The sequence below is a fragment of the Mytilus galloprovincialis genome, chromosome 7 (assembly GCF_965363235.1).
Source record: "Mytilus galloprovincialis chromosome 7, xbMytGall1.hap1.1, whole genome shotgun sequence".
In the NCBI taxonomy this organism is placed as follows: Eukaryota; Metazoa; Mollusca; class Bivalvia; order Mytilida; family Mytilidae; genus Mytilus; species Mytilus galloprovincialis.
In genome coordinates, this window is record NC_134844.1 from 97178935 (window position 1) to 97206598 (window position 27664).

Sequence of the window (27664 nt, forward strand, 5' to 3'; positions counted from 1 at the left end):
TAATTTGATATCAATAGAAGTAGAATTGTTACATGTTTATTTGTTTTTTTGTTTATAATTTTGTTGTGAGAAGTTTTCACCTTCTGTTGATATCATAAAAACGAAATACCTTCTCCTACGCGTCTAAAACAAAAACAGTGTATTAAAATCAGGCGGCACAAAACAATAGATTACTTTGATTTCTAATTAGAGTAATTCAGATAATTTTTATGAGGTTTTAAGACAGTGCTTGTTGGATTCATGATAGACCGAAAAAAGTAGTTTCTCTTTCGTGTGTCCTTTCTTGGAGTAAGGAAGATAACTTGCGTTACTAACGACGAACGTTTTTAATCCCGTATTCCGCTAGAGGCTTGCAATTACGTACACTTCGCCTTAAATAATACAATAAGATAATGATAGATATGTATTCTTGTGATACAGGAGATGTGTGATATACAGCAATGCCATGTGACATATTCCCTATAAAGTCACAATGGTATCATTCTAATGATACAGGAGATGTATGATATATGGCAATGCCTTGTGACATATTTCCTATAAAGTCACAGTGGTCTTATTCTTATGATACAGGAGATGTGTGATATACAGCTATGCCTTGTGACATATTTCCTATAAATGCACAGTGGTTTCATTCTTATGATACAGGAGATGTGTGATATACAGCAATGCCTTGTAATATATTTCCTATATCAGTGGCGGATCCAGAGGGGGGGTTCCGGGGGTCCGCACCCCCCCTTTATTTTGGCCGATCAATGCATTTGAATCGGGACATATGTTTGCACCCCCCTGCACCCCCCTTTGCCCTGGGCTAGCACCCCCCCTTTCGAAAATTCCTGCATCCGCCACTGTATATAGTCACAGTGGTCGCATTCTTATGATACAGGAGATGTGTGATATACAATAATGCCTTGTGACATATTTCTTATAAAGTCACAGTGATCTTATTCTTATGATACAGGAGATGTGTGATATACATCATACCTTGTGATATATTTCCTATAAAGTCACAGTGGAATTATTCTTATGATACAGGAGATGTGTGATATACAGCAATGCCTTGTGATATATTTCCTATAAAGTCACAGTGGTCGCATTCTTATGATACAGGAGATGTGTGATATACAGCAATGCCTTGTGATATATTTCCTATAAAGTCACAGTGATCGCATTCTTATGATACAGGAGATGTGTGATATACAGCAATGCCTTGTGACATATTTCTTATAAAGTCACAGTGATCTTATTCTTATGATACAGGAGATGTGTGATATACATCATACCTTGTGATATATAACCTATAAAGTCACAGTGGAATTATTCTTATGATACAGGAGATGTGTGATATACAGCAATGCCTTGTGATATATTTCCTATAAAGTCACAGTGGTCGCATTCTTATGATACAGGAGATGTGTGATATACAGCAATGTCTTGTGACATATTTTCTATATAGTCACAGTGGTGTCATTCTTATGATACAGGAGATGTGTGATATACAGTATTGCCTTGTGATATATTTCCTCTAAAGTCACAGTGGTTGCATTCTTATGATACAGGAGATGTGTGACATACAGCAATGTCTTGTGACATATTTCCTATATAGTCACAGTGGTCTCATTCTTATGATACATGAGATGTGTGATATAGTTTTCTCTTTTGAACTGTTTTACATTTGTCACTTCCGGACCTTTTACAGCTGGTTATGAGGTATGGGCTTTGCTCATCGTTGAAGGCTGTAAGGTGACCTATGATTGATAATTTCTGTGTCATTTGGTCTTATTTGAAAAGTTGTCTGATTGGAGTTCATATCACGTCTTCAAGTTTCCATATATTAGAAACAAGTAATTATTATTTCAGCCAGTATCTAACTAATTAATACAAGATTCTTACCTCCAACTACTGGTGCTGCAGGTTCCTGTGATTGGGCATCAGGAGTAACTTCTTGGAATGTCTTTGACATGGCAGTCTACAAAGGAAAAACATGTAATAAACTATCATGCCTCATGTGAAAACTTGTCAAATAGCTTTATTGAAGGCCGTAGAGTGATCTATTGTTGTCAAATTCTGTGTCAATTGGTCTCTTGTGAAGAGTTGTCTCATTTTCAATGAATACCACATCTTCTTTTTGTATCATACATCTATCGTACGTAAAGGCCCATTTTTGCCACTGAAAATAAAGATTGTAAGAACAATCTCAAAATTGCCCATAATTTGCATATAATGTTTGGTAATGCTTACAAGATCAAGAAATAAACACATCAGACACAGTCTTTATGAAGATTTCTAATTTCCATTCCAGGTACTTAATCTATGCTAATGCAATTCTATCTCTAGCACACATAAAGTAAATGTACTTGGGAAGAATATTCAGACATGATGTCTTTTTTTGTCGACGGAAATGAAACAATGATAATAAATTGGAAGTTCTACTCAGAAAGGTTGTGGAATGTTTCCGCAATTCGTAATAAAAAACGATCATAATTAGATTTTCTTGTCATTCAAAATTGAAATAAATGGGGAATGTGTCCATACGGACACAGATGATGCCCCCGCTAGCATATAATGTTATAAAGGGACATTACTCAAGAACTGTAAAAGTGAAGCTGCCAAAATGTAAACTTAAACTAAGTTTAGTGGTAATAAGCATTATATGTATATTTCATTAAATGTACTTGAGACAAACTTAAATTAAGAGAACAAAAGAGAAAAAATTCAGACAGTTTTCCTTTGAATGGTAATCCAAGTGCTTGTAAGCACTGAATGGTAAAAATTGCTTTAGTGCATAAGTTGGTAGTAAAATTGAATATTTCATTGTATAAAGCATTGGTTTAGTTGATTCAACAACCATTCTGGACATAGAAGGATAACTCCAATTTTATTTTTAAGATTTTAAAAAGCACTGATTGTAGTTGATTCAAGTATAATTATGGACAAAGGAAGGTAACTCCAGTTTAAAAAATTATCACTTGATTGAAATTTTTGAAATTTTTCAGCAATTTTTCCATTTGCAAAGGGCATAACTCTAGAACAGTAAAAGTGATGGCACTTGATCTGTATATTGTAGTAATAAGCATTGTGTATTAGTTTCATAACATTTGATTGAAGCAAACTTAAGTAAGAGAGCGGAAACAAACATTTTGCAATTTTTTCCATTTGTAAAGGGGCATAACTCTAAAACAGTAAAAGTGACGCCCTTAAAATTCAAACCTGATCTGTATTTAGAGGTAATAAGCATCATGCATAAGTATCATAACATTAGGTTGAGACAAACTAAAGTTAGAGAACGGAAACCAACTTTTGGTCGTACGGATGAACGGATGTACAGACGGACAAGGGTAAAACTTAATGCCCCCTCCGGTACAGCAGTGGCTAAAAAAATGTGTCTTTTCAATTTCTTTTTGATACGTCTATTCCAGGTTGAAATGCGTCCAACATAATGTGAAGGCGAAAATCTGCCACCAGAAGTGTAAATCCTGTATTGCTATTGGCCTTTTTCCCTTATTGGACTAGGCAGAAAAGCAACAGAAGACGTCAACAGTATATGCTGATTTATTTGGACTGATTTGCTAATATCATTTTACAAATATAAATATTGTAGTATGAGGAACAAAATTGCATATATAAATGGTAAGGGTACGAAATTACAATAATCAAAGCAAGTTTCTCGACTGCTTCTCTGTTTTGCTCTGACACCCGTACGTTGCAAAGGAGAGAACCAGCCAAAGCAAGTTTTATGACAAGAAAACAACGCCACCTACGTCACAATAACAGATCATGTGCTTTTTTTATTTAGCTGTATTTAAGTACCACATAAAGATAGTTCTTGGTTTCATGGCGTAGGAACTGAATCATTTATAAATATGTTTATTAAACAAATCCCGATTTTAAAATTGTACACGATATCTGCGAATGATTTTAATACTGAGTAAAGGGTATTCCTGTTTCTCATGTTTCTACGTAGTGTGGAATTCCCACCATACCGACACTAGCACGACTAGGTTGGATATATTTGGAATATTTCGTAATACAGTAGACTCCACCTAATCGGATATCGGCTAAACGAATATATTGGCTATTGTAATATTATTTCAAAACACCAAACCATTCCCTATATGTTTAAAAATAATTACATCGTGTAATCGAATATTGGTTATAAGACTATATCAGCAAATCGGATAAGCATATATTCTGGTAATTTTGTTAAAAACCATGTACAATCTGATATTTTCAATGTTTTTTCTGACAGGAAATGGACCCGGAAGTTACGAATTTACAATCTTGCAGACAAGAAGATTTTGTTTTTAATAAATAACTAGAGGTTCTCAAGAGCCTGTGTCGCTCACCTTGGTCTATTTGCATATTAAACAATGGACACAGATAAATTCATGACAAAATTGTGTTTTGGTGATGGTGATGTGTTTGTAGATCTTTCTATACTGAACATTCTTGTTGCTACAATTATCTCTATCTATAATGAACTTGGCCCAGTACATTTTAATAACAGTTGAAAATATTTTCTTAAAAAATTTACAAAAATTTACAAAAATTTATGAAAATTGTTAAAAATTTACCTAAAAGGGCAATAACTCCTTAAAGGGTCAATTGACAATTTTGGTCATGTTGACTTATTTGTAGATCTTATTTTGTTGAATATTATTGCTGTTTACAGTTTATCTCTATCTATAATAACATTCAAGATAATTACCAAAATTTGCTTAAAATTACTAATTTGGGGGCAGCAACCCAACAACTGGTTGTCAGATTTGTCTGAAAATTTCAGGTCAGATAAATCTTGACCAAATAAACAATTTTACCCCTCGTCAGATTTGCTCTAAATGCTTAGTTTCAGAGATATAAGCCAAAATCTAAATTTCACCCCATGTACTATTTTAAGCAATGGGGGTCATCTTGGTTGGTTGGACGGGTCACGCCACACATTTTTAAAAACTAGATACCCCAATGATGATTGTGGCCAAGTGTGGTTAAATTTGGCCTTGTAGTTTCAGAGGAGAAGATTTTTTTTAAAAGAATACTAAAATTTGGCGGGGTCACGCCACACATTTTGATGATTGTGGCCAAGTTTGGTTAACTTTGGCCCAGTAGTTTCAGAGGAGAAGAATTTTGTAAAAGCTAACGACGGACGACGACGACGACGGAAGACGGACGACTACGACGACGGATGACGGACGACAAGTGATGAGAAAAGCTCACTTGACCCTTTGGGCCAGGTGAGCTAAAAAGGATCTTTTTCGTATTAAATTGTTGTCTTTATTCATTGGTTTCCTTTGTCATGTGAATTACATGCCCTTTTACTTCAAATGGTTTGAATCTATTTATAAATTATACAAGACTCAGTTGACAAGGGAAGTACGTTGCTGCTGGGAGAATGTTGATTATATTCAAAATGCTCATAGAATGAGAAATATAATCTAAAAGTACCTCCTTCTGAATAATTTATTGCAATATAAATATAAAACCCTTTTGACAAGAGAAATCTGACTGTTGTCAGTTCTAAATATTTTTTCACATGTGCAAGAGGTGCAAAGATAACAATGTGTCATGGCCGCCATATGTATGTACTTCGAGATTCCGCCAGTTTAGACGCACCCCTTGATTGACTGCAAGGGTACAGCGGATCCATGAACACTCCCTAATGATTAATGAAGATGTGTCCTTTACAATATTATCCCACCACCAGAACAATCCCCACACAACACCGCCCAAGGGAGCGTGTAGGACACCGGGCCACTGGGTGGAAACAGACAAACCAGAGAGATATCAGAAGATTGATCTCCAGGTCAAAGTAGGGGACAACTTTGACCAACCGAGGCCCCAAAAGTACCCATTCTAGTTTAAACTCCGGTATGGGTACCAGAGATGTGTGTGAGAGGGTGAAAATTACCATTCTGATGTACTGATATTTTAAGCACCCCGAGTGAGAATCGAACTAGGGACTTTAAGCACTGTAGCCATCTGTCTTAACCACTAGACCATGAACTCACATTTTGGTTTGTTTACAAATTTGTGAAGAAGCCTCTAGAACCATGACCTAAACATAAATAGTCTTCAGAAAACGTAAACTTTATGCAATAATATTTTATCAATCATGATTATTTTCATAAATTTAAATTTGATTATTTAAAGAAATAAAATTATAACAATTACGATTTTAGCTACACAGACATGCTTTGATCTATTTATAGCCCAATTAGTTTACCTGGGAAGCAAGTTAACTCGTACCAACGGAAACTCGTACCATGTTAACTCGTACCAAAAAAGTTAGGCACTGGCTACGGTTACATGGAAATGTAACAATAATAAAAATATTATTGTTACATTGGAGACTAAATGCCGGAATGTATGGTTGGGTAAGGACCTGTTTAATAACGAATGTAACAATAATTATTGAGGCTACGGTTACATTGCGTTATTGTTACATGAAAAAGAGCAATGTACGATGGGACTAGTAATATGTACTTAATAATAAAAGTTGAGGACATTTATTACATACATTTATAACATACAATTTATTTACTGTAATTTTTTTATTTACAATGACAATTTCTACAAATCCAGTAAGTTGTTTTTAAAGTCCGACACATTTTTTGATGAACGAAATTACGTCCCACACGGATACGTGTACATACAGAATTTCTTAGTATTTAAGTTACAGTTAGCAAACTTTGCTTTTGATTATCAATTTGCGTCAAGTTATAAAGCTGTATGAAATTTATGTCTAAGTTGATATTGTTTCAGTTTCGTTTAAAACGCATCCCAAGTTTTATTTTTTTGACCATAAACAAAATTGGTCCAAAGTATAATGACAGTAATAAGAGTAGGTGTGCAGTTAAATACTTTAAAAAAGTGAAACCATTGAACTATATTTTTCGTCTTTGACAGTCACACTCCTAATCTTGAGTAGTATTTTTAAGAACATCAAAACCATGAATACGTAGAAAAACTATTCAAGTTGTACACCATTTGTTGAATAATAATATTTTATTATTTATCAGTATTAAATTACAAGTATTGTTTAGTACATATGAAAGAATGAAGCAATACAACTATAGAAGATTTAAGTTTAATCAATATAGCGTACATTGCTGTTTTTCATGTAACAATAACGTAATGTAACCGTAGCCTCAGTAATTATTGTTACATTTGTAATTAATCGGTTCCTCGCCCAACTTTGCATTCCGGCAATTAGTCTCCAATGTAACAATAATATTTTTATTATTGTTACATTTCCATGTAACCGTAGCCAAAAAGTTAACTCGTACCAACTTAAAGTCGTACCACTGGGAAGTCGTACCATTAAAAAAACATTTTTGTGGTGTTTTTTCTTTCTAAAATTAATTAAAAAAAAGTTGAATTACTGTAATTTTATACTGGATTTTAATGAAAACTTGGACAAAAATACGTTTTTTTTATTAAGATACTAATATAAATGGTCTTAATTACCTTAATACCCTGCTAATTAATATACGATATTCCTTTGATTGTGTGATCAAATTAATACATTCCTTTGATTGTGTGATTATTGGTTGATTCTCATCCATTGAATCTCATGGCCCTACCATTTCTACCGGCAGAACACATCCCTACTACCTTTGAGGACATTGCCACCAAAGCAAAATCTGTCAGAACAAAAGAACTTGCCGCCTACGTAAAGAACACTTGGCTGTCATCAACCGTCTGGCTCGTACCATCGTGGAGTATCTTCATGCGACCAGTTAGAACCAACAACGACGTAGAAGGGTGGCATAGACGCATAAACGACAAGGCAGTAGAGTGCAACAAGCCTTTCTACGAACTACTAGAATTACTTCACACTGAAACCACCAAGGTCCCATTGCAAGTGAAACTCATCAGTGAAGGCAAGCTTAAAAGATGTCAACGGAAGAAGGTCCGAGCAGTCCAGGGAAAGATATTCGCTTTGTGGGAACAGTACACCACCCACTCCATCACAACAGCAGAACTTCTGAAACAGACCATGCGTTTGAATGGTCCTGTACCAACACCAGAAAACACCGACCAGTAAATTGAATAGTGAACATGGACTATTAGTGCGACCATTATATTAGTGCGACCATTAGTGCTTCTTGAATGAGTTGGTACGAGTTAGCAGTGGTACGAGTTCACATTGGTACGAGTTATTTTTTAGTGGTACGAGTTAACGTTGGTACGAGTTTACATTGGTACGGGTTAACTATAATTCGTTTACCTGTGTAAAAATGTAAATAGTGGATATTAATTTGTTTACTAAACAAATAAAGACAAATTATGGATGTAAGATAATAATTCACATGGATATTTCAGGACATATTTGATTTATTTTAGTAAATATAGGATTTAAAAACTGCAAGTGTAAACAAGTTTAATCATTACATAATCAGCTGATATTTTTTACGCAAACATCGTGGTGATGCAACTGATAAAAATCACCTCCAGCTTCCTCACCCCGTATAACCCCGATACAAATGAATCCGGACGTTGACGCGTTCGAAGCGATAATCAGGACAACATTTGGTATGACAACAATTTCGAATGCCTCTCTAGAACTTATTTGAGTATATATAAATATGGCAATGTGCATGTTAGTTTATTTATTCAATTATACAGTTGTTGTAAGTTTTAGATATTGCATAGAACGTTTGATAAAACTGCTAGATGCAAATAAAACGCACAGACATGGGGCAATTTCATACGTTTTATGAGGTAAACAATGCTGAATATCTTTTCGTGCATACCCGTACGAAATTATAAGGCGTATTACGCCTGGAAATAAGGCGTAAACCAGGCGTAAGTGGTAGTTACGTGTCTAGATCCAAGCGTAAGGGAGCAGGAAACGTAAATTTGTAGTCCTTACGGGCGTAGAAAAAAACAGTACACCTGGCGTAAATTGAAATAAGCAAGGCGTAAGTTTTCTTACAGGCGTAAATTGAAATAAGCAAGGCGTAAATTTTCTTACGGGCGTAAATAAAAATACCCATAATGCTTTGTTTAGAGGATCATGGGATTTTTTTTCAAAATTTGGCTCTTTGGTTTAAGTTTGCAAGAGTTGGACACATGGCAGCTTCATATATTCAGGGATAATTTGCTTGTTATGTGCTTTTTGGAAGAATCTGAAATTGGAAATACTGAATCAAATAAATAAATGAAAATTGTGAAATAAAAGGAAAGAAGTAATACAGGGTTTAATAATAATACTGTGAGTATAACTTAGTTATTAAGTATTATGTTCTATCAGAATTTTTGAAATCCCAAAACCTTTATCCTTGGATAATAACATTAAAATCTTTTACTTAAAGGTATATTGCAGTATTATCATTTATATTTTAGATCAAATGACAATAATTTTTAAAAACAACTTAGTTAAAATGCTAATTTTATTTCAAGCAAAAAATATTGTCATAATTCTTATTTAAACTTGAGCTTATTTGAGCCATTGTCTGCATAAAATATATCTATTTCTATATTAGCTTCTTCAATGGTTAATATTTCAAGTTTTTTGTCAAACAATAAGAAATAAAAGCAACAGCATAGAAGTATGTATCAAATACACAAAAGTACACAGTAAGGTTAATACACTGAACTAAAATAAGTGTAGTATTATGTAAAGATATGACGCCTGGTTTATTTATTGACCAGGCGTACTCATTTGCATATTACGCCTATTTTTTTGTGAACCAGGCGTACTCATTTAAATATTACGCCTAATTTTACGCCTGGTTTACGCCTTAGTTACGCCTAGTTTACGCCTGGTTGACGCCTGGTTGACGCCTGGACATGCATTTTGAAGACACTGCAATGCCGCCAGGATAAAGTATGATTTTTACGCCTGGTTTCCGTGTCCTATACGGGCGTCACAGTTCGTACAGGTACACCTTTGCATATTAATACCTTGAGCAATAATAAATAACTACACGTGGAATTACTACGTGTCTAAAATGATCTCTAGAACTTAGAATAAACACAATATCATACTAAATAAATTTTCTCTTACTGTACTGTTCCTTCAATCAAATGTGTCGCGTTCGTTGTGCGTTTTTAAATAATCACTGTACAGTTCGTTGACAAAAACCGTCACAAATCACTTTCTTGTCAAGGTATTCGAGATTTGTAACTTAGTCAAAGTAGTTTAACTTAAAATATCTGTCATCCAAAGACAAAATTGCAATATTTAACAAGTGTGACATCTGATAGAAATGCTTCTATTGAAAATTGGGACTTTCAACGTTATTCCAGATGAAATGAACAGTTAATAAATATATTCAAGTAGAAATAAAGCTTCAAAAAGTATAGTACAGTCAATAAAACTTTAATGACTTACTTTTCACAATTTGAGACTCTTCCAAATGCCGATGTTGGTCCAAATTCGCCTAGACAAAAGCAGACATAGGAACTCGTTGAACCTAATTTGCCGCATGCCATAGATGGCATTCAAACTGCTTTATTTTTTTTTATATATATATAAAGCTTTGTAGATGTGATGTGGTGGCCAGTAAGACAACTTTCCACCAAAGTTTAAATGAAGTGGGTGTATAAAGCAATTATTATGGTCCAATGTACAACATTTAACAATGAGGAAAACCTTTACCATAAAGTCGGCTAAAAAAGGCCCCGATATAAAAAAAAAATGAAAACAATAAAACTAACAGTAATATTTTTATAACTTATGAATTAAAGAAGAAGAAAAAATGACTGATGTATATAACCAATGTACTACAGGCTCCTGATGTTGGACCGACCCCAAAAAATTGAGACGGGATTAAACACGTGAGCCCCCAACCTCTCCTTAACCTGGGACACTGGTGTAACAGCACAACATGATAAAAAAAAAAACCTGTACAGTTGCAATTGGCTCAACTCAAAATGTCGGTACAAGGCAGAAAAACCATATACAATATCGACAAAGGAGTAATTTTAGTAACTGATAGTTATTTCAAAGCGAATTACAACTAAGAGGTAAATCATGTATCTAAGGTATAATTTATCAGTATATATCCAACGCTTTTAGGTAAAGACGTAATAAAACGCATGAACTTGTGCAATGCCAAATATAAACAGTATCGAGAGGGTGTACGGTATTACCAGTTCTCATAAGTGTGCATATATTGTAATAATGTTAAGTGATTAACCGTTACAGCATAACTTTCTATATTGTAGCCAAATTTTTTTTATTCATGAAAGAATTTGGGGAAGGATGACTGGGAAATATACTATTAGATAGGTCACTTTGGTTTTTTTCCGGCCGGCAGTAAAACCTGACCGAAGTTGGCCACCCGTTTAGTTGTGTGGGATGTAAAAGTACGCAGTCACATCCAATCCGAATGGGAATATAAGATCCAATGTCTTGTGTAAAGAGAGTACTATGCTAACTACACTGTACGAACCCCTGCCAAAACTTTATGAGAGGTCCATAAATGACCTGTTGAAAGGCAACATTTGTGTCTTTATTCAATATAATGGCAGTCCAAACTTCCCTAACGTAATTTTGGAGGCCCTCCTTCCCGGACCTACATGTAGTATGTGTTGCTACTTTGTGCCTATCCTAAACATGCATGACATATTTGCAAGTGAACGTTAAGCAACTAAAAATCAGCCATTACGTACGCATGTCATAAACAAATAAACAAATAAAAGGGTCCAGAAATTGTTCAGTAACAACTGCGAAACGTTTCATCTTTTATTGATAACTATTAAGACATGAAAGAAGAAACACAGCAAATGTCTTAGGATAGGTTGATGATTGATGCTTTGCTCATCTGCATAATTTACCCATGACGCCAAGGGTAACTGGGGAATATAAATATGGTCCCTTTGGTCTTCTCCGAAATAAGTAAAAATTTGAATGAAATGCATATGGGTGGGTATAGACTTTAAGGTGCTTATAATAACCAGAATGACCAATCATTTATATTTTGGCACCACGGTAGAAAGACTGTAATATTCGAGGGAATTAAGCATAATATTTATACCTTAAAAATAAAACAAACAAAAAAAACATAATTAAAAAAGCAAACCAGTTATAATTAAGAATTATCTCTTCATCTTTATATCTTCACATAAAAGTAACTGTATTTCTATTGATGGCTATCCGTTACATGTTTATTGTATACACATATTCTTTAGCCTTAATGTAACTCTATTATAATCTATGACCCCTAGGACCCGCCTCTGAGATTCAAGCCAAAAAGCTTAACCTATATTCCATTGATTGTTTTTGATTGCTGTCTTTATAAAAAAAAATGTGGTATTGCAACAGCTCTTCGCAAGAGACCAAACGAAACAAAAATGAACAACTATAGGTCACCGTACGGCCTTCAACAATAAACAAAGCCCATACCGCATAGTCAGCTATAAAACACACCGAAATGACAAATGTAAAACAATTCATACGAGAAAACTACCCGCCCAATTTATGCACAAAAAAGTGAACATATACATAACCACTAAATTACACGCTACTGGCTTTGGACAGGCACACACAGAATGCGGCGGGATTAAACATGTTAGCGGGCACCCAACCCACCACCTAACCATACATTAAATGTTGTATGGTAAAAACTTTTAAAAATGCTATCAAATTAGAAATCGGACTTGTGTAACTGTATGCTTAGCCATATTTGCATCTGTCGAGTTATTGTATTTTCCTACCTTTGATAACTATTCCTACCAATTTACACTTTCGTATACATAAGGATTTTTTTACATGTACAAATTTCCTCCAAGAGTGTTTCGACAATATAACGGATATTATGGGTTGCTGTCTGCATGTTATGGTGGGAAATTATTGTTTTCATACATGCATATTGGTTATAATCATACCAAACCATAATTTAATACATGCAAAATTCATTGACAAACGCAATATTGTGTCAACGAAGCGTACAGTATAAAAAGGTGTAACGACAACGAAGCGTACACAACGGGAAAATGAAGACACTTTAAAACGTGTATTTTTTTTTGTTTCTAGATACAACATAAACAAACGATCTTTATAAGTTTGTTAATTTATACTTTGAAATTTTCAAAAAAGTTTTAAATACTATGAGGTACGAGAAACATTAAGTTTTGAATATTTAAAAATACCAAGCACGTTTTATCATTGATATCGTCGTGCATTTTTTGATATTTGTATATAAGAATGTCACACATTTGAAAAACCTTTTAGTAACTAATGCGTATTATGGCAAACAAAATATTGGAGCAAAATATCTGAAGAATAGATATTGGATTTTCTTTAAAAGTATTAATTCCTTACTGCTTGAACTCAGTGTTACACAGTTTGTTCGATTCGAACGCGTCAACGTCCGGTTTCATCTGAATCGGGGTTATACAAGGTGTTCCTCTAGCTCTTTCACATATTAAGCAATTGTCAGGGTTAGTAACATCTCAGGATTAGATCTACTTATAATTGCAGAAAATTCAATGAATATACATTCATCAACTAATTGAATATATCGGGTAATCGGATATTTTTAGCTGACATTTTGGGTATCCGATTGGCCGGAGTCTACTGTACTGATTTTTCCGGATTTTAAAGAACCATAAATATGAATGAGAGAGCTTAAGATACGATAATTTCACAAGAAGCAGAAGGGAAATGTGTATAAAAGTGTTTAAAGACAATCTGTTCATTTGTTTATTTCCTTTTCATCAATTCAGTATGAAATTTTGAGGTGTTTTCCAACTACAAAACACAAAATGATTGACGTGAGAGGCTTGGAAGGTCTGGCACATCAAATAGAGAATTGACGGCTTGAATCCATCGTTTCCCAAAATCAACTGTTTTATAATTTTTGTAATTCCATGTTTATTGCTTTAAAGGTGTCAGACCACCCATTCAAAATCCCTATGTTTTCCAACAATTGTTTCAATTTTCACAGCTTTCTAAATTTTTTACATAAGTATAACTTCATAGAAAGCAGGTGTACATGTATACTGAATGGTACATGTATCATCTTTCTACCTGCCAATTTTAATTCATGTTTATTGTCTTGTAGTAAAATACCAATGGCCGATGGTTACTACTAAACATAGCCCGTTTTTTCTGCAAATCTTAAATAAATATAGTATGGAGGGCATAAATCCTCCTTTTTTTTATGCAAACTCATGAACAAGTAAATTATGTCTAAAAATGGTTTAAATATATTTCTTTTTCACCAAAAGTTTCATTTCTGCAAATTTTTTGGTTAGTTCAAGTAAACAATAAAATCAAGAGCACTACATATTTTTTAAAGAAGGACTAATTTAATATAGAACTTTACATTATAAATTGGAGTAAATTAATTGGTGGTCTGACATCTTTACCACATGTTTAATCGCCACAGTAATTGTTTTCCTTCTATGCCATATCACACGTGAGTAAAATTTACTGCACACTGCCTATTTAATGATGATGGGATTTATTTGTTTTTGTATGTAATTTAAAAAGATTGTGCAGGAAAGTTGACGTTACTGAGTTTACTTATTTCATAGAGCTTTTATCTATGTAGGTGAATTTGTCTACCTGCGACATACTGAAAGGTTTATAATATATGCACAGGTTGACAGCATACTAAACATTTTGTCAAGATGTGTTTTTTGTTTTAATATATATTATTACATATTTGCATAAACATGTAAATCAACCTTTCTGTACAGAGATACATATTATGTTTACATAAAAGGAGATGACGTGATGTATATACATAGGAGACAGGAAACTAATGACACAAAAAAACCACAGATGTCAGACACTGATTTCAAACATTTGTCTTTCAACATCTATATTAGGAAACAGGCTTGGAATTGTCAACTTACTGGGTACATTGAACACGTTAAAAATAAAAAAGGGAAAATAAATAATTCCCGTTTTGGTCAAGTTTTGATATTTCCAACTCAATGAGTGCTGAAACATTGTGTATTAGATTTTTGTAATATAGAAATGCGTATTGATTTCACGGTCCAATAGGAAAATTAAATACAAAAATTATCATCAATGCAAACAAAATTATCAAGTTATCATTTTATATGTACGAGAGTTGTGATACTCAAATACGATTACTTTAATTTACATCTCCTTTTTATAAGTGTCTTATCTAAAGAGTATTGACGCTCTTTGTCATATGCGGTTCCTGTATGTCTTGACTTCAAGAGTACTGTCTAGTGCTATACGTCACAAGTATAATACCACAGAGTATCGCCACTCTTAGGTTATAGCTCTTTTTGCTAAAGAGTATAAAAAAAAATTGCAAATATATTTTCAAGAGTAGCGATACTCAATTAAGCATTGTCTACCTCCAGCCTTAGAATATTCCGGTAAAAAAGTTTTATGGTTCATGAGAAGCAGTATTTTAGAAGCATTTTTTTAACATCTACACTTTAAATAAGTTTATTTTTGACGGAGTATCGATACTCTTTGAAACTGTTTTCTACCTCAAGAAAATCAATATTCTTTTAAACAGGTTACAATGAGTGTGTTGAACATGTTGAGAGTATCGATACTCTTAAAAACGGTTTTCAACGTTGAGAGTACCAATATTTTTTTAAACAGTTTTACTCTTAAAGCAGCTTTTTTTTTCATTGAGTGTTTTTATACCTTTTTAAACAGTTTTCTACCTTAAGCGTATCGATACTCTTATTAATGGTTTTCTATCTTGAGAGTATCGATACTCATTTAAACAGGTTTCTACTTTGAGAGTATCGATACTCATTTAAACAGGTTTCTACCTTGAGAGTATTGATACTCCTTGAAATTTTTTGTGACCTAGTCCATTCTTGAAGACCGTATGGTGGCCTATAATTGTTAATTTCTGTGTCAATCGGTCTTTTGTAGCGAGATTGGTCTCATTTACAATTTACAATCATACTACATCATCTGAGCGTTAATGAAGTTGAGCTACTAATTCTTTTCTTCGATCCATAGATGAGAATGGAATATACTAACGAGTCTTAAAACTTAACCAGTTGAACTTTGAAGCACTGCTAAAAAAATAAAAAAAAAGGGCAGCTTAATGTATTTGGTTAACAGGAAGTTGATAAGTGATGGATGAATATAAGGCTCACATAAAACACCATTAAAAATTTCGAAGACCTTGATGTGTGATTTCTGGGAAGAATGCAACAAAAAATTCATACAGAACCATTATTATTAAGAATTAAACAGTAGTAAGAACAGTTGAGGAGCATTGAATTTTTTTAATTGCATGACAGTGTATAAATTGATGAAATGCGGCTTGATATCACATTTTTAAAATTAATTGAGAGAAGTTTCTGTAATAAATGAAACTCATGTTCTCCTCCATTCGGAACAGGGGAATACAAACATATAACAAACGTTAATAAATATATACACATTTTTTTTATTAACATTTTATATGGATTTTGACAGCAAAAGTATCATCATTTTCCAGTCTCCTTCTTTTTTATGTCCTTTTGATTGAGAACTCTCTCTACTCCATCAAGTACAAATTTAACAAAGTATCCTGAAAAAAAATATACATTAGAATTATGATATTATTATATAAGTTATTTAGATTCTTTTAATTGATAACGTTACTGAATCAAAGAAAATTGAGAGAAGAATTTCATTCTATAATCTACGATATTGGACTTTATCATATATTTAGTACAAAATACAGCTTTTTTGTATATCTAATAAAGGTTCTTTTTTCCAGTCTGTATCACCTACCCTGTATCGCATACCCCGTATCGCATGGCTAAACCCGTATCGCATACCCCGTATCGCATGGCTAAACCCGTATCGCATACCTAGCGTTACGTCATAATTCGAATGACGTCATCGTTTGACCTATGACGTCCAGTTGTATTTGCAATCCTTGCATAGGAAAAAAATGAGTTCTCACTAAAACAATGTCATATCATTTCAACTTAAATCGATGTTTTTCCAAAAATTATTTCCCAGTAACTTTATGAGTGACTTTTATATATATATATATATATATATATATATATAAAAGACACAATAAGATGTAGAAATATCTGAAGTTTTATTTTTTGTTTGGTCATAATTTTCGTGAATTTTCATTAGGCAGCAACCATTTGATTTTCTGGGGGGGGCTATGGTTTTTTTTGGAAAAAAATAATTTGTTTTGGACCCTGAGTAAAAAAAATTGTTTTTTTCACCCTCAGCTGCCACTATATGTAATGCTAAAATTGAAAGAAAAAAATTGTCTTCGGTTTGTCGCTAAAAAAATAGATTGTTCTTCGCCAAAGGCGAAAAAAAAAGTTTGCACAGAAAAAAAAACCATAGCCCCCCCCAGAAAATCAAATGGTTACTGCCTTACCTGATGGATTAAACACAAATGCAAATTTTATTTTTATTTGGTTAGAATAGATAGCAAACTTTTCAAGGAATATTTTTCTTGCTGTTCGTTCACCTCGTCAAAAAATTAAAATTAACATTAAAATGATTATGAATAATATCATCGTCAAATAAACAAAAAAACTTTAAACATTTCTACATCTTTGAAAAATATTAATTTTAGTTGAAATAATAGGACAGTATTGTTAGAGGATGCATTTTAATACATATGTATGGTTATAAACGTATATTGAAAATGTAATAGGTTAAAGAGGACATTACGATGTGGATATTAAGCAAATAAGGAAGTCAATAAAAATAAAGTCAGCTGGAAAAATACAAGAAAATCATAATGTTCTTTTCTAGCTTATAATTTTAGACTATATCCCATGAATCTGATTCTATTAGAATATATGATAAACAGAATAATACATGGCAAAATCCGTATCGCATGCTGTATCACCACTCGACCAATATCAGCCCTCGGGACCTTCGGCCCTCGGGACTGATATTGGTTTCTCGTGGTGATACAGCATGCGATACGGATTTTGCCATGTATTATTCTATATTTAACGGCTATGCAGGTGAAAAAAGTGTTTATATAATTTTCAACCTTAAACGAATACCGTTTGTATTCTAATTTCTAAATATTTTTTTTACTTAGAATATCGATCAAAGGTAAATTGATACTGTTGGTGATGTGTTGTTTGTTGTCTAGAGCTAAAAAGTTGGTTGTATTGAAGACAACACCCACCTTTACTCCTTTTTTCTATGATATCAGCTTCATACCACTTCTGGTCCTGCTTCCAAAAGCATAAAACCTTTTCTCCGTTCTTGTACTCCGTGTTTTCCTAATAAAACAACACAAAATGAACATAGTTAATTGCCAGGCAACTGACTTCTATTTAAAAGGTATTACTTGGTTTTTTTACCTTCATAAAATAAACCCCAAAATGTCTATAAAATATATGAACCAAGTATTTTTTATAACATAAAACGTATTAATTATAAGAAAAAGTTTTGGGTATCCAATATTCTGCACAGTCAGCGTGAGATTATAAAAAAGCATAACGGCATAATGAGAGAACTGATATTTATCAACCAAATATATAGTTTAAAAAGTAAAATCACAAAAATACTGAACTTAGAGGAAGATCAATTGGGAAAGTCCATAATCACATGTGACTAAACAATAATAGACTAAACAAGAAGTAGTTCATTGTAATCTTTAAATTTTACAGAGTATAGCAACATGTTAACATATGATTAGAACAGAAATAAACGTTGTGATATATGCATTTAATCTTTAGAAAACATGACAGTAGGTGCTGATTATTTTAAGTGATATCCAGTATATAGGGATTTGTTTGTACATTAAGCAAGACCGAGTCAACACAAAAACTTCAAATATACCTCATGCATTTGACCTTTCCTTTTCCCATCATGTGTCTGTTTTATTTTCTGTACACAGTTTTTTTTCTTGGGGATGGATTAAGATCTACAGAGATATTACTGGCACAAAAATCTGCAAAGAAATTATTTATAGTACATGTTTCCAGTTTGAAATTGCAAGGGAAGAAACTTCTTAAAACATTTCTCAGAGATACATGAAGTATGACTTTAATAAGCCATATACATATTGAACATATAATTTCCTCACAGATGAACGAACAACTTAAACCATAGTTATAGTGAACATGTAATTTCCTCAGAAATAACATGACTTAAACAATTATAGGCATATTGAACATACATGTATAATTTGATAAAAGATATAGAGACATAAACCATGCAATGACATATGAAACATATATCTTTTTTCAGACATAATATTCATTTATACTTGATATATACATTTTTGTACACCACATCTTCTTTTGTCATAATGAAGGAAATAAAATGTCACTTAAGAGTACAAAAAATTACAATTCATACCTGTCACGGATGCCAATTTCCGTTTGTTTATGTCTTCTTTCAATTCTTTGTTTTCTTTGAAGATATTACCTAATTTCTTCTACAAAAGATAAATAAATATTACATAAACAAACAAACAAACAAACAAACAAATAATTTATTAGAGTCTCACCTCTTTAAAACATTTGATATACAACACAATATAATATTAACAATTTATAAAAGAGCCACTCTAAAAAGAGTTATGAGAGACTTTAAAAACACAGATTAAAATACATTTATATTACATCTATTACATATATCAATATATCTTAGCATAAAACACCATACTATTAAAAACAATTATACAAAAGAAAACAAACAACATTATAAACACTTATTACGAGTATAAAATACACTTTCTCTTCAAAAATACTTCATGGCAGATTTTGGCTGTAAAATAACAAACTCTATCATCATGAAACATAAATAAAAACTATTACATATTTGTTTACTCAAGTCTAACGAGAAAAGGAAATACTGTATTTTCAGAGAAACATCTTTAAAGTTAAATTGTGTCTCATTATTTGAGCACGCTTAATTAACCCATTCATTGTTTAAACATTGCTAATTGCGTTCAATGCATGCAATGGAAACTATATTCTTTAATTGAATGATAACCAGGCAGCTGCATATAGATAAAAAAAACTTATTTGAGACTGGACTGGCTTCAATGGTTCCTAGAACTGTAATACTGATGGGAGATTTGTCTAGCTATACATTTAGTAGTTGGCAAATTTTGTTTATACTTTTTTTATTATTGATTATCCTTTCTTTGAAAATACTGTCCACTGCCGATAATTCTCCGCGAATCTGTATGTTATGAAAATCAACTTAATATTATCAAATTTACCTTCAGATCACTAACTTCTTTTTTAAGAGTGTCAGGTTTGTTTTTCAAATTCACAATAAATATTAGGTCATTTAACAAACTTACCGGAATGAAGACATTTCCACATCTCCACAAAGCTTGATCTACTGTTTAAACAACTTTTAAACCTAGTTGAAAATTGTGTGCATTTACTGTCAAATTTTTCTAGACTATGAATTTTTGTTTCTTCTAAATTATGTTTCTGAAATAAAAGTAAAATAATGATAGAATGTAAGAATTTTCTAGTATTTTCAAAAATAACTTTGTTTAAATATAACAACAGCTTCATCGATGTAACAACAAAAAAGACATTTTGTTATCAAAACATTTAAAGCTGTGGACACACCTTACCGGATAGCACGAACAGACACCTAACGGATGAATATAAAAACGTACGATAGAAGTCAAGTTCCCATTCTTTCAGCATCCGTTTTGTCCGTTAAACGTCCGGTAGAAGTCCGTTGGTGAATTTGTCATCCAGACCTCCAACGGATGTAAAACGGCCAAGTAACGGATATAAAACGACAACGAGACGGACGATGGTACCGTACAAAACAGACGACTACCGGTATGTTTAAGGTGGTACCTAACACTTCAGGGAGATAACTCTGTAAAATCAGCAGAACGTTTTAATGACGTAGTGTCTATAAGGGAATATTAAGCTTCTCGATGATCAAAATAATTGTTTGTCAAACTGCTGTATAAACAGTGTAATTTTTCTGATAAAACGATTGGTTCAAACTTTTTGATTTTTTTGTATTTTTGTCAAAGGGTCAAAGTAAATACTTTGATAAAATTTAAAGAAAATTAAACGAGCCAAATTAATTTTAGTTAAAGTGTTAGGTACCACCTTAACGGACACTTCAAGTTTTGAACATGCTCAAAATTCCACCGAATAGAATGAATAAATCGTACGCTAAACGGACATGAAACGGATATTGACGGATAGTTAAATTGTCAATTTTAAAGTCCGACCCTCGGCGAGGATTTTACAATTTATAATTTAACTATCGAGACTATCACAGTTTGTTAAAAAAAAAAAATACTATACATATTATGCAAACGCACAAACCCATATAAAATCCGACATTCTAATTAAAACTTTTAATAAAAGGAAAAAATATCCTATTAGGTTTAAAATAAAAGTATAACATTCAACAACCTAAAAAAGTCGAAAAAGTTTTTGACATGTAGCCACATACTAGTATATCGTTTGTGCATACATAGTTTCAATAAATAGTCTGATTAAAATTTCTGAAATAATACAGGCAAAATTAGCAAAGCTATTTTTTGCTAATTTTGCCCAAGCCAATAGGCCACTGGCAAACTTTTAACATATATTTATTCAATATTCATACAAATCAAAAACTATTAATAGTACTTGCCATTATCTTCAATGAATTCACAAAATCAGCAAATAACCGATAATTTTCGTGGATCTTTCACATTTCATTCCCTATCATATGATAACTTATTAGAAAATTGGTTGCAAGTACGTGCAGACACTGCCTTATAAATGCTTGCGTATATTCTTGGATATATTCCTTTAGTTTGTTATTTGAACTAACCTAAAAGGTTCATATTCGAAAACAGAATTGATAAAATTTGAGGTAATTTCGAAATTTCAATAACTATGTCATAATGGCTAAGTACATTAATATTTTCACAATGAAAACATATTTTGCATTTATGAAATAATCAACTTACCTTGATACAGTTAACATTGTTCGATTTTTCTAAACCAATGATTTCTTCGTCTGGCATTCCATTTCTTGTTAAGAGAGTTAAACCGTTCTTCTTGTCAAACGACCACATTGTGATTGCGGTCAATGTGAAAACTACAACTCATGTACAAACTGACGAAAAAATTCAGATACTAGAGGATCTCATAGTACTTCACTCTTATCATCTTTGAATCTCTTCTCTTGCATCAAGATTATTAATACAACTGACTGACCCCAGATGCAGGACATTGGTTATCTGATTAAACAATCTACATGACGTAAATTGTTCCTGCTGCTATCGTGTCGAGTGGATCGGATTAGCTTTCGAAAAATATCACCATAGTGCATGGTCGGCTGGCCTTAATATCACGTTTATCTAACTTGGGGACTGCATCTTAATCTTGCGTGTTGATTACCTACTTTATTTTTTCTTGCAAATTTATAATATTTCAGAAAAGTGCAGACAGAGTTGAATCAAATGAAATTTAGTAAAACAAAATATTTTTTTTTTATTTAGGGTCTAGATTTGTTCTCCTGGTACGGGATTTTCTCGCTATGTTGGAGACTTATTGCATGGTGGCCTCTGGCTATCTTCTCTTTGGTTTAGTTGTTGTTGACATTTGTCCATTGTTAAATATATTATATAAAAATGTACCAATAAAGATACCCTCCCCCAAAAAAATCTAAAAAGAGGTTTAACAGGTGCATGCTGATACCCAATTGACCTATATATAGATATAGGAAGATGTGGTATGAGTGCCAATGAGACAACTCTCCATCCGAATAACAATTTAAAAATGAAATCCATTAAAGGTCAAGGTACGGCCTTCAACACGGAGCCTAGGCTCAAACCCAACAGTAAGATAGAAAAGGCCCCAAAAATTACTAACGTAAAACCATTCAAACAGGAAAACCAATATCGGACCCGGAGCCGAGCTTCAGATGGCCACTTAACAATAATGTATACTAGAATATCGAAATAGACGCCACACTAAACTTTAATTTTTAAATGAAAAAAGCAATAGTCCGCCTGTCTCAGATTATTTTTTTTAAACCACTTGATGTATTACATCTATGAATCAAACAACTTTTCATGAACATGGCACACCATTATACAATTTACGTGTCTGTTTAAACTCACAATATGCAATGCAAAGTTCGAGAACATAATTATATGAGATGAAATAAACACGTGAATAGACTTTTTGAAATCTAATCGGGGTGAAATTTCCAAAGTAAAAATTGCTTTAATAAAAGGTTGAATGGTATAGTTTGTTTAGAGAATACTGAACAGTAACAGATGACTGCGTTAAGGAGTGATATGATTTACTGCCAGTAATAGTATTTAGTAATAATTTAAACCCATATATGTCAAGCAAACACAAATACAAACATTTCTAAAACTACAAATATAAACGTACAAAACATAGTTATAAATGGTACTGTAACCTTTGATGGACATGGACCTCATTTTTGTAAAGATTGCTTTATAAAGTCACCAACTTCTGTCAAAAGCTCAGATTAAGGATTTATACTTCTTATGTTCCTTGTCACAGATTTACTTGTGTTAGAGCTGTTGTCTGCTCTATGGTTGGGTTGTTGTCGCTTTGACACATTCCCCATTTCCTTTCTCAATTTTATTATCATATTCGAGTGTCGTTAGCATGAATTAGTGACACGATCACATCTGATTTGATTTGAAACGATTTGTCTTTCTTCTGGTTCAACTGAACTTTTTCTTGATAAACTACAAGACTTCTATACATGTATGTATAAGATACACATTTATGACATTCTGGAGCTACCATTTGATTTTTAGAAAAAGGGAGGGGGCTAGGATGAAATTTGAAAATAAAAGCCAGGACAGGAGTTTGGAGTAAAAAAATATAGCTCAGCTTACATACATGTACATTTATATATACATTATATGTTATTCAGATCTCAGACAGGGTATATACTGTGACATTCCCGGCTTAGAGTTCGGCTCATGGGGATATAGGCAATATACCGCAGTCCAACTAGGCCACAATCGCACTACGACTTGTGAAAAAATGCAAATTTTGATGATCGTAGTACGATCGTGTAGATCGCACTTAAGGTCGTATCACGGTCGTGGTGAGGTCTTTAAGATCGTGATGAGCGTAGCCAATTTCAATTGTGGTGCGGTTGTGGCATAATCAAGTCGTAGTATACTAGTCAACAACAAAAAAACGATACACGAATTATGTGTCGATTTTTTATTCAACTTTCCGCAAAACTAATATGATCGTTTACACGGAATTTAAATACTTTCCAACAAGTTTTGATTTTCATTATCATATGTAAAATTGAGAATGGAAATGGGGAATGTGTCAGAGACAACAACCTGATATGCATATGTGCATGCATTGCAAATGAAAGCTTTTTAAAATAGTGTATCTCAATTTTGTTTTATATTTAATACTTTTTGATAAAATTTATTCCAAAGTCGTGTATCGTTTCTTTTGTTGACTAGTACCCGGCCACGTCCACTTGTATTTTTGTCCATCTGATGAGTAAAGCCTTTTGCAACTGATTTTTATAGTTCGTTCTTATGTTGTACTGTTATACCACTGTCCCAAGTTAGGGGGGTTGGTATCCCGCTAACATGTTTAACCCCGCCACATAATTTATGTATGTGCCTGTCCCAAGTCAGGAGCCTGTAAATTCAGTGGTTTGTTTATGCGTTACATATTTGTTTTTTGTTCATTTTTACATAAATAAGGCCGTTAGTTTTCTCGTTTGAATTGTTTTACATTGTCTTATCGGGGCCTTTTATAGCTGACTATGCGGTATGGGCTTTGCTCATTGTTGAAGGCCGTACGGTAACCTATAGTTGTTAATGTCTGTGTCATGTTGGTCTTTTGTGGATAGTTGTCTCATTGGCAATCATACCACATCTTCTTTTTAAAGAATAGAAGCGTAGTGAGAGCGCACTAATGTTGTAGTAAAATCGCATAGGTCGGTGTACCATCGCAGTCACAGCGTATCGAAATCGTGATTCTATTCGGAGATACTGCACTACGATCTCACGGCGATTTATTACGATCTCAGTACGACCATCACGTTCTCTCCGCGACCCAACTACGCTTTCACTACGACTATACCACGTTTACACCACACTGTTCAAGACCATAGTACGATTCTAGCACGCCCTTGTCGTCCTCATCACGCTCTCTTTACGACCTGACTACGTTCATACTACGACCATCATTCTCATTGTCATTTTCACATAAAATACATGTATATTATATATCTCTAGGTTTTGCTTGTCTGTATGCAGTTCTTTCATTTTCTCTAACAGCTCAACCATGTTTCTCGTTTATACATGTATAGATTTAACCGTTGGGTTTCTCGTTTGAATGGTTTTACACTAGTAATTTTTTGGGCCATTTATATATATAGCTCGCTGTTCGATGTGATCCATGGCTACGTGTTGAAGGCCGTACCTTTGCCGATAATGGTTTACTTTTATAAATTGTTACTTGGATGGAGAGTTGTCTCATTAGCACTCATACCACATTTTCCTATATCTATTGACACATCTGTGTCATCTCTGCTATCGTTCACTAACATATCGTCATTTGAGCTTTATGGACCAGCAAAAGGTTGTAATTTAGGTTGGATTGGTCGGTCCGAAATTTCTGCTTCAACAGAATTCATTACATCAACCCCTATAAACACGCCCACGTGTTCTAGAAGATTGTGGTGGCATGGCTATAAAAAGAAGATGTGGTATGATTGCCAATGAAACAACTGTCCACAAGAGATCAAAATGACACAGAAAATAACAACAACTATAGGTCACCATACGGCCTTCTCTGAGAAGTTTGGGGAAAGTTATATCTATTAACGGTTGTTGAAAGTCACTCTTAAGGGAGATATACTTAGTCTAGTATTTGATAATAAATTTCCCCCAACACTTTTCAATATTTTATATTATTCACAACAAAAAATACATGCATCCAACTTCCGTTAATACTATTATTTGAACAACAGTAGTGCAAATAAAGCTTAGAGAAGGGGAGTTGTTTGTGACTTCATTGAACTTTATATAGATATATTATAGATATAAGAAGAGGTGATAAGAGTGCCAATAAGACAACTCTCCATCCAAGTCACAATTTGTAAAAGTAAACACATATAGGCCAAAGTACGGTCTTCAATTCGGAATCTATCATGGGCCCAAAAATAACTAGTGTAAACCCGTTCAAACAGGAAAACAAAAATTTAATCTATAAAAAAAAACCGCGAGAAACTAGAAAAACTTATGAACCATATACAAACGACTTAGGACAGGTGTTTGTTTTAATCTCATTGACATATATTAACCACACATGTGTTCGATTTCAGCACATTATTTTTTATTCTTTAAAAAGAAGTAAATTAAATTACATATAGAAATGACTTTCCCGTAATATAAAATGTTGAAACTTAGAATTTGTATCTGAACAAATCAGCCGAGCGGATTGCGGTTTACACAAGTAGATAAGTACTAATGTGTAGTTGCTGCAGGTCATTGTATATAACAATTCAAAAAGGGTACACCATTACCATGAAATACAATAAAATGAACAAATGTTAGATATTTCGGATAACAGATATCCTTCTTCGGTAATACCACGATATATATATAAATATCTTGGCCACAAGTTTATTGTTTTCTGTTTAGTAATAAATTTATATTAAGATCCTTTTTGTTACATCTCAATTTTATTCAGCAATCGCCAATGGCAGTCAGCAGGGTTAAAGAACATCAGTTGTTCGACCTGTTAGTCAAATGCGTTTTGTTTAAATATGTACTTTTTCACTTTTTGGTCTTTTGGAAAATGTTGTTTGTGCTGTATTTAGACCCTTCAACAACGAAATTTGTTTTAAATGCACACGTATAAAAGTTGCGTTTTCTTTTCCACGCAATCATAGGTTTGAACGTAGTTTTCAATTTAGACTTATATATGAGACATCTGAATCAAGTGTTAGACAATTCTGCTGAATAATCATATGACATGTACTGATTTACAGTACTCATCAATTTAGCTGTATTCTTGCATGTTTGAAATATAGAATCCCCCTCACCCCATATGATGTATCGAGCATTTGATACCCCCTTTCTATTCCAAAAAATGTAATCCCCCCTTTTTTCAGGTAACTAAGTATCAGTCCTTAGTAACAGATTCATCATTAATTTTTCTGTACACGTGTTGCTTCGGTCATGAGTTTTGGTTGGGTAGATAACGGTAAAGTGTATGGCATCAATTAATGCGTATTAGTCCAAGCCGCGGGACATGTGGTTGAAATGAATATGCTAGTGTCAATCCCTTCTAAATCTACAATGGTTCCGTTATCGATCTTAGAGATCATATCTATACTGACACATTTACAGGGAGAAACAACTATAACTAATGCGTTTAAGGATTGGTGACAGATGTCAAACTAATATTGAACCCTCAATGTTATATACATGTGCATGTTAAAGGCATTTTCTAAGTTTTTGCATTTTATAAAATGTTTTATTTACATAAAGGCTATTTTTTCTAGGCATTTTACAAAAAGCTGTTTTATTTATGATAATTACTGAATATTAAAACTTGCAATTTACCATATATATAAATTTGTTGACAGATTTATTATACAATATTTGTCCTGATTTTTTTTATAAGCGCATTGTTCGAAATCTGATTAAACACTCCATCACAATAATTTTGGAGAAACCTGTTTCATGACACATGTTAAGCTCGTTCTTTACCTTTTCTGATCTATTAACACATAACGTTCGACAAAATTGAG

At 33.1% G+C, this 27664-nt stretch overlaps 1 protein-coding gene and 1 long non-coding RNA gene across 2 annotated transcripts in view; one reads left to right on the forward strand and one right to left on the reverse strand.

The window, feature by feature from the left end:
* Nucleotides 1–27664, forward strand: part of LOC143084046 (uncharacterized) — a 242736-nt gene that overhangs the window by 78922 nt on the left and 136150 nt on the right. The window lies entirely within an intron of this gene.
* Nucleotides 1–27664, reverse strand: part of LOC143084045 (uncharacterized) — a 96015-nt gene that overhangs the window by 30691 nt on the left and 37660 nt on the right. Inside the window, exon 3 of the mRNA XM_076260463.1 lies at nt 1891–1966. Within this exon, the coding sequence (XP_076116578.1) occupies nt 1891–1966 (76 nt within the window). The remainder of the gene's footprint in view (nt 1–1890; nt 1967–27664) is intronic.